This window comes from Aphanomyces astaci (genome assembly GCF_000520075.1).
Source record: "Aphanomyces astaci strain APO3 unplaced genomic scaffold supercont1.95, whole genome shotgun sequence".
NCBI lineage: Eukaryota > Oomycota > Saprolegniomycetes > Saprolegniales > Verrucalvaceae > Aphanomyces > Aphanomyces astaci.
The window spans coordinates 95,881-104,909 of NW_009798358.1; the positions used below are offsets into that span (position 1 = coordinate 95,881).

At 50.8% G+C, this 9,029-nt stretch overlaps 2 protein-coding genes across 2 annotated transcripts in view; both read left to right on the forward strand.

Annotated features, from left to right (window-relative positions):
* Window positions 1–2,634: 2,634 nt before the first annotated feature.
* Window positions 2,635–3,408, forward strand: H257_16954 (hypothetical protein; the record flags this gene model as incomplete). The annotated part of the gene is made up of 1 exon (XM_009845576.1): window positions 2,635–3,408. One exon carries the CDS (start codon window positions 2,635–2,637, stop codon window positions 3,406–3,408), a length of 774 nt encoding a protein of 257 aa, XP_009843878.1.
* A 4,137-nt stretch (window positions 3,409–7,545) lies between these two features.
* The window catches only part of H257_16955 (hypothetical protein), a gene marked incomplete at both ends in the record, with an annotated part of 2,717 nt that continues 1,233 nt past the window's right edge, over window positions 7,546–9,029 (forward strand). The window contains 4 exons of the mRNA XM_009845577.1: window positions 7,546–8,031; window positions 8,086–8,142; window positions 8,283–8,401; window positions 8,526–8,996. Of these exons, the coding sequence (XP_009843879.1) occupies window positions 7,546–8,031; window positions 8,086–8,142; window positions 8,283–8,401; window positions 8,526–8,996 (1,133 nt within the window). The remainder of the gene's footprint in view (window positions 8,032–8,085; window positions 8,143–8,282; window positions 8,402–8,525; window positions 8,997–9,029) is intronic.

A 9,029-nucleotide genomic window follows, 5' to 3' on the forward strand; every position in this document is an offset into this window, starting at 1 on the left:
GCTTTGCACGTGCAAGCGCTCGAGCATGGAGTTAATGTTGAGAACCATCGCGTGTCACATTCGATAGTGATGTATGTGAAGTGTGTGTAGTGGAGCACGCTGGAAGTGGCGCGTGAAATTTGGCGGCATCCAATAAAAATTGGACACACGTGTCGACTCATGTATCGCTCTATAATTGAATATTTAGTGATAGACCTGTATAAACTGATCATATTGGAGGTATGTTACGCATCAACTCGGTCTATTTGCGAGATGCCGATCTAATATCGAAATAGTCGATCGTTGCGATGGTTTGGGATTTTGATAATTAACTCTATTCCTTCCAATACTCCTATTGTAAAATTAGATATATCTAACTATTTGAGCGGAAGCTGACTATTTGATTCTGAGGTCTAATGGCTCGAAAGTAACCTGTCATATCTTACGTTTTACAATTGGATTTAATATCAGTACTAACGTGATCGACCAGTGATTTGCCGATTTATTTCTTTTTCTTTCCTGAATTCCTCGTCATGTATTTATCCAATCGCGATGTGGTGGACCTAGCCTGAAAAAGCTCGTCAAGATATGTCACATACACCTAAACACAATGGATTTAGACAGTTCACGATGACGTAAATAATTTCGCAAGTGATGTGCCGAATTTTATACTTGAAGTAAGTATGGATTAGGGTTGTGTAAAAAACAGGCGAGCAGACTGGAATTTATATAATGATAAAGGTATATTATATTTGAACAGGAAAAAGATATTGCGGAACTGTACTGCACATTCTCTCTTATTCGGACACTAAACCGTACCACGTGGCAATGTTCAGCAGCTGGGTCAAATACCCACATGTTTTCGAAGTGTCCTGTCAAGAGGGACGAGGAAAGGACCAAACGTACTGTAGCTGAGTGGTACAGTATGTAGGACGTACTAGTAGATGAGCGAGGGATAACGTAGGCGAGCGGTGGAATAGTGCCGAATGTAAACCAGCCAACAAGTGCATCCTATCCCTATGTTTATCGACCTCGTCAAAGAGGCCATGTTTGTACGTCGGCACGATGCACACTACAGTGTACTAGTACCGTACAGCATATGGGGATGGTGCAAGATCACAAACTGCACGTATTGCACCTACTACAGTACAGTACTGCACACAGGGTTTTTGATATGCGTAAATATTGGGAGGCATGCACTACAGTACTGATAGGTGCTCCAGAAGTGCTGCAACAATGAAGACAGCAGTTTTCTGCTTACCGGTATTTCCCGAAGGATTTTCAGGGAAATTGTATTGGAAATTCGCATGGATAATCAATCAATCACTTTACTGAATGGGCTTTGGATAGGACTGTCTGAACTGCTGCTCTCAGGGTGTCATCAGTGTACGGTGTCGAGGCGGCATTTGGATGTCAATTCAAACTCGAAAACCTTTTAAATATAATAATTTTTCCCACCATAATATTTTACAACATTATTCGCATGAGAGGTTCTGTTTTGCCCAATAATACAGCTCGAACGATTTAATTGGATGAAATAAATTGGCATATCACTGAACATTCGGTACATCACTGGTCGGTCACGTTATCGTATTTTAATGCAATGTCCAATAGGTGACGTGGTAAAGCGTCTACATGTGAGAGGGTTGTCGTCGGTTCAAATCTAACCATTGCCATTCCTTTTTCGCTGATTTTTTAATTCAAATTCACGCAATGTTGCCTTTACATTCAGAAGTCTTCGGCTGTACAATGATACTGTTACCATGAAGGTCTACCGACATACTGCCTACCGTAGACTCAACGCAAGACCCACTTCGTTTCGGCTTCGCGAGCTGTTTCCACGTCCCCTAAATCGATTGCCTCCACCACGTGACTTGCTACCAGGTCTTTCAAATGCGTGGGGCAACTTGGTTCGGCCATAATGATCACTGTTGGCGATGTCAAGTGCGAACAATAGGTGGTAGCCAAACGCGTTCTTGAAGAAGTAGTTGCTGCGGCAAAACAACGAGCCTGGGCGAGTACACACCAACATGGCTGGCTGTACATGCACGGACATGTCGAGGTTGTGTGGGAAGTTAAATCCGAATGCTGGGTGCTCTGACATGGCTGCGATCGATGGATACTTTGACTTCATGACGACAATTGGTTTATGTTGTGGTGCACTAGTCGACCAAGAAGTGTACTTCCCCGATGAAGAGGTATTCGAGGTTTGTCCTGCCTAATCCGTAGTGGTTCCCTTCAATCTAATTACTTTGTCCTGCTGGAAGACAAGTGTCCTGCTCTGTTTCAACGTGGAAAATCCTTGGTTGTCCTGCCAAATGACAGTATAGTGAGGTCAATGTTCAGATAGTCCTGCCGAAATATTGGCGGTATGCCTAATACGATAAAGTCCTAAATTGTCCCGAAATGTTTAGATAAAATCATCAAAGTAATCGAATTTCTGGAAAATTCTTGGAAACTTTGCTGAAGGGTGTCGCAAATTTCAGCGCACTCATTGTTCAATTTGCATCAAATCCCATATGGAAACTTGCCTTGTCCGCGTGCACCGATCGTATGCCGACAAGCAGTCAATCCTGGAGGCATGGACCGCCTCCACCGATATCAGTCAAGTTAATTCAGCCGGCGCCATGGCCTCCCGTTGTCGACAATCCAAAAATGGCTTGGCAACGCCCAGAAGATCAATTATGTGGACGCGACCAAGACCATGAAGCACAACATATGAAGAAGAAACGAATAATTGGTGGCGACAAGCAAATGCGCAAGTTGGACCAAAAGTCGCAGACTTTGTTCGCCTACATCGTATCTTCGCCCGACCCGTTGGAAATGGCAAGCGTAAGGGCCCAAGCCCGCGAGATTTGGCCCGAATGGCTCGACAAGTCTCACTCCACATGGAAATGTGGTGACAATTTCCGAAAGTCGTGCACCTGCTTCGTGCAACGACACTTTCCTGAGAAGTTCAACAATCGATTGAGGTTGACGTCAGCCGACGCCAGCCATATTGTACCGTCTAGTGCCGGTGCTCTTTGGAACCCAACAGACGGCACAAATCCAGCCGAACGCGGTCATCTTGTGCCGTTCGGTGACGGCGCTCCGTTGAACCCTGCAAACGGCACACCATCCCACGCAGCGGTTGACATTGACAATGCAAATCAGCCTCTTCTCCACCCAAGTTCAACGAACTGTCCTGACAGCCATCGTGAAACCGACAACGACGACGAAGACGTGACATCAGTGACGTTTCAAGACGGAACACCTGTAAAGCTAGCAAATCGAGACGAGTACGGCTTGGGCTACAAACACATCGACAACATCGCATGGTCAAATTTTCTCGAGAGGGCAAGTACCAACGAGGGGTCTACAACAAGTCCTGCACACGATGCAATGCCATGTCACCTTGTGTTTCGCAACGACTCTGCGACAACGTCATGACCTATTCTGAATGCTCGTCGGGACGCTGCAGCGCTGGTTTGAACTACCGCAACAACGCTCCAAAACGACGGTTGTAGTGTGCCCGAAGCTCCAATACGCGTTGAGGCTTTAAGAAGACGTTGTTCCTGGCACGGAAATCATTGAATACATAAGGGAGCGTATTGGCAAAGCCGAGTTCACGCGGCGCAAAGCTCGTGACATGATCACGAGAACAAGGGGGTTGTACATTGATGCAATGTATGCAGGGAACGAGTCGCGATTTATCAATCATTCGTATGTATCCAATTGTGTCTTTGAAACCTGTTTCCTGGATGGTGAAGCCCGGTTGGTTGTTGTGGCCTCTCGACACATGCAAAAGTTCACAGTTCATTCAACTTCTTACATGGGAGTGGAACATCCAATGCTTGTGTAATTATTGCGATGGAAGTTACAACAGAGAAGATATGCCTTACTGTAATCAATAAGACATTCACCACCCGTGTTGATTTCCATCTGAACTTCAGTGCGAACATAATTTATACTTGTGGATGTGCAGGGCAACCTAAGTTGTCCAGCTCAATTTTGTTGAGTATCGGTCCTGGCTGGTTAAGAATTTGGCCTGCCAACTTTGGAAATGTCCTGCTGAAGATGAAATTGTCCTGTGTGGCAAGTCGAGCCTACTAGTCCATGGTGCAATTTATGCTCTTTCTCAATAGTACCCAGCTGGTGTCGGCAGAGTTGGTGGCATTTACGTTTTCTACTGTCCTCTATCCGTCTAGTATCCCCAAAACATTGCTACAGTGGTACAAACTAGTACTAAATATCGATACCAGACGTCCCTTTAGGGTTTTCAGCTGATTTATTGGGGTCTTCATACATTTATTGGGTTCTTCTACACTTCTCAAAAACTACCAGTATACTGCCAAGAAGTTCTACCATAAGAAGACAAAATCAATCCACACTACTTCCAGATCAACCACCACAGCTCGGTACGCAGTAGCTGATACTCCTCTGTCCAATAAGAATTGTTGGATTTTACAAAACACATGCGATTATGGTCCAATCTTTGAAGTTTCTCATTCTGATTGGCTCAAAAGAATGGTTTTGACGCGGTCTTTCATTGGATGTAAACAAAGCTGAAATTGGATTCTTTTTGCAGAAATTAGAGAGTACAGAAACTCTGCACACAAGAACTAGGGAATCACAGGTAGAAAATGGGGAATCATATGAAACTGTAACGTTACAAATACTATATAAGGTAAATTGGTCCTCCACAGACCTCGTCTGGGAGCGGCACGGCCTGTGGCCTACCTGCCGCTTTCCCAACGAGAGGAATAGATTGGACATTCGGTGAAGTGCACGATTGGGGCTCACTCCTCGCCAAGGCACCGCCTGCATAAAATTATGCACACGACCTCCGCTGCGCTGCGGTGCGCGCAATTTTGTGGGCGGATGCTCTGTCGTCGCTCGCTGCTGTAACGCTAGGTCAATTCCCTTGTGTTTTGATACACGTGTGTGTCCCCCAGATTTCTACCTGTGATTCCCTAATTCTTGTGTGCACGAACATTTGACTCGAAATTAGAGCACTTCGAAGCCTACTACAGGTAGTACTACTAGTAGTACGGGATTAAACCTCTATAATTTGATGCGATTGCATGGCGGCTTGAGGTGCACATGGTGCAACCCGCAGGCACGGTGGTGTTCTGCATGGCGCTGCAGAAAGACTTATGAGCCTTTTTAGAGGTCGGCTCATGGTCTCATCATCGGTAAGGCGGTTAGTCTCCATTATGTGCAGCAGGCCACCATTCGTCGTGAGGTTGTACGCCATTGTCGTGCGGTTGAAAGATGTGCCTTCTTGGCGCATTTTCATTGGACGAAATGATTAGACTTAAAATAGATCAGAAAAAGTAATTCGTAGCAAGAGACGTCAGTTTGCAATTTAGTTCGGCCTCCGCAAGAGATTCCTGTCCGGTTAACGACGGGAGTGAAAAAAAAGAGTTCTTTAGCCTTATCGAAGCAATGAGTGACTCTGACCACCAACGCTCGCAGTCCCCTGTTAACGAGACGGAGCGATCCCGATCCCGAGAAGCCGAACGCGGCCGTCCTTTGCGCCGTCAAGCCACTACCCCGTTCGCCTTTCCATACCGGCCTAATTCACCAGCTGTTGACCAGCGGTTTCAACCTGATGGCTACGCCAACACCCCCGGCGTCGTGTACAACGCGCCGGCGCTCCCTGTCCCGCCCTTGTTCAACGGCTCTATCAAGTCGGAGCGGTGGACATTCATCCGCCAGTACAACAAGTACCTGGACTAAGTCAACGCCCTCCAGCTCAATGGCTCAAGTTCCTTCGTGATCCCTGTCAGCGCGTGCATGGACAAATTTACCAAGAAGCGAGTGGCGATGTGGCACGTGACCAACCGCGACTACCGTGGCATCACGGAGGCAGAGTGGGCCGCATGGTTTAAGAAGGCGTTTGAAGAGGAGCCTCAAGACCTGGAAGTGCTAAAAAACCGTTTGACCACGGCAATCCGGTTCGTCACGACAATCATGGACGCTGATTCGCGTATTGGCAAGATGCTTGAAAACCTGATGCGAGGCTTGGAGCGCGACAACCAAGCGTGGGTTTTGGACCAAGGAGGTAAAACAGTTGTCGACATCATGGCCAAGGCGATCAAGCCGCTTGGCCTGAGAAGTCGGTCCAACGCCTTCTGGCCCTCCAACGTAACAAGCCGTTGAAGTCCAACGTGTACCGTTTCCTTGACTGGCTGGGCGTGCATATCACCGGTTACCACTTGTATACCCCGGTGGAAGACGAGAAGACTTCAGCACCCCCTGCTGCGGCCACCGCAGCACCATCGCGGCCGTCCAAGTCTGAACGATCTTAAGCCAGCATTGGCAGCAGCAGTGGACCTCCCCGGTGCTCCCCACCCCTGAGCAAGACAGCGCGAAGTACGAGCGCAAGAAGGGGACCTCTCTCAAGTGTGGCAGCGAGAACCACAAGGTCGTTAACTCTCCAAGTGCGCGCCTGGCGAATCCGAGCGCCTGTTGAAGAAGCTAATGGACTAGTGGGAGAGTGCGCACAACAAGAAGGTAACGAAGCTTCAAGGCAGTGCGAACAAGTCCCTCGGCCGCGAAGCTAAGATCGAAGCCATCGTGTCCATCACGACGACCCTCCTCGACACTGGCCCCGACGTTACCTTGGTGACAGCTGGTGTCATGATTCCCTATCGTGGAAGTCATGGTGATTTCGCCGGAGCCATCCGTGATCCAGCCGTATGGCCAAGCACCTGCCCTCAAGGTCGACCACCAAAAGCAGTTCAAGTTGGTCACCCTGGACACACCCTGTGGGCCTTTGGCCCGGCGTGGACTCAAGGCCTGGGTGGACTCTTCCTCCAACGCGGCAGAGCTCTTGATCAGCCGGGCTGTGGTGGAACGGCTGGGATTCTCTGAAGACGAATTCCTCAGCCACGCCTTTGCCAAGCAAGAAGTCTGGGATGTCAGCGACGTGGACAAGCCGTCTGCGATGGCAAGTGTCAGCCGCCTGACTCAAGTGGCCGCCTCAAGCTACGAGTGCGGTGATGACGGCATGCACTGTGCCACCCCCAACATCCAAGTCCCATCTGCTGAAGACGTTGAGGGCGAGCGGAACAGGTGGCGAGCGGTGGTTGAAGCGGGACAAGCTCCGTGCCGCTGAAGACGAAGGCTTGATCGCGGACCTCCTCGAGAAGCTGCGGCTCCTCCTGGTCAAGCACGGTGATGTATTCCGCCTGGAGATCGGCCATGACTAGCTGATCAAGGTGGAGCCACTGCGGGTGCGCATCAAGCCTGGCGCCGACCCTGTCAAGTATGGCCTGCGATGATACCCCCTAGCGCATATGGAGTTCCTGAAGACACATGTGCACGAGCTCGAAGCAGCCGGTCTGGTGTACCGCAACAACTGCGCAACATGGGCCTCGGCGCCACGCATCGTCCCCAAGAAAGACCCTGGCGACTTGCGCATGACCATCGACAGCCGGCGTGCATGGAGCCTATGCCATGGCCTACGCCGAACCGCGACGCCTTCCTGACTGTCTTGGTGCGCGGGCGTTTTTCACCCTCGACTGGTACAAGGGTTACTGGCAGCTGGCGCTCCATGAACTCCAAATATACTACTCCTTCATGACCCCCTTTGGAGTGTACACGCCCACAAGAGTGCTTATGGGACAGATCGTCGCGGTGGTTTTCTGCCAGTCGGCAGTGGACTTCATGTTTGCCGACCTACTGTTCAAGGAACTCCTAGCCTGGCTCAACGACATGCTTGGCTACGCCGAGACCCCTCGAAGACCTCCTCGACATCCTCGATCAAGTCCTCACGATCTGCTCCTCCTTCGGCCTGAAGCTCAACCCGAAGAAATGCAACTTCTTCCTGACCAAGGCCGTCTGGTGCGAAGTCGCCACAACCGAAGGCGTCCAGCACTCCCCCACATGAATGCGAGGACTGCGTGCGCTCGCGCCACCTGCCACGGCTGCCGACCTCCAGCAGTTTGTGTGCGCGACCAACTGGATTCGGTCCAGCATCCCCTGCTACTTGTGTCGCCGCTCCGCCAAATCCTCGATGCAGCGACCAAGAAAATTGGAAGTGCGAAGAAAACGAAGCTTACCCGCGTTCAACTCACTGCCGTTGGCTGCGACGTTGGCCATCTGACCTGATTCGACAAGATCAAGGAAACTCTCTTGGCGGTGGTTCCCATGGCGCACCCACGGGTAGACAAGATGGTCTGCCTTTACACCGATGCAAGTAAAGGATTTGGGGCGCCATCGCCACTCAAGTACCATATGAAGACCTGGCCTTGCCGTTGGCCTTTCTCAGCGGTGCCTTTACTGGCGCAATCAAGCGCTGACCAATCGTGGAGAAGGAAGCGTTTGCCGTTCTGGAAAGCTGCAAGCGGCTGGATTACCTTCTCATCCGCCCAGCTGGCTTCCGCCTTTTCACCGACCACAAGAACCTGCAGTACATTCTCAATCCTGCCGGCCAGTCCCCAAGCATAGCAAAGGTACCAAGCGCACAAGTTGGTGCACTGAGCCATGATGCTGCCCTCGTTCCCTTACACCATCGAGTGCCTGCCCAGTGAAGGCAATGTGTGAGGTGACCTGCTCAGTCGCTGGGGCGCCGCCCAAGCCCAAGTGCCAACAAGGTCCGTCCGGCGCCTCCTGGTCATGGTGTCGCCGCTGCAGCAGCCCCACTTCGACTGGCCCAGCCCTGCCGGCATCGTCTTGACCCAACAAGTGGTCGTGAAGAGGGGAGAGACCCCGCCAGCCGGCGAGGCGTGCAATGAAAACAAGAACCTGTTCCTCAACAAGGAAGACCGCATCTGGATCCCACAAAGTGCCACGGACCTTCAGCAGCGGGTCTGCATCATAGCGCACCAAGGCGCCGTGGGCCATCGTCGAATCGAAGCCACGACCAAGGCCGTCCGCGATGGCTTCGCCTGGAGCACCCTCAAAGTCGATGTCAAGACCGCACCAAGGCGCCGTGGGCCATCGTCGAATCGAAGCCACGACCAAGGCCGTCCGCGATGGCTTCGCCTGGAGCACCCTCAAAGTCGATGTCAAGACCGCACCAAGGCGCCGTGGGCCATCGTCGAATCGAAGCCACGACCAAG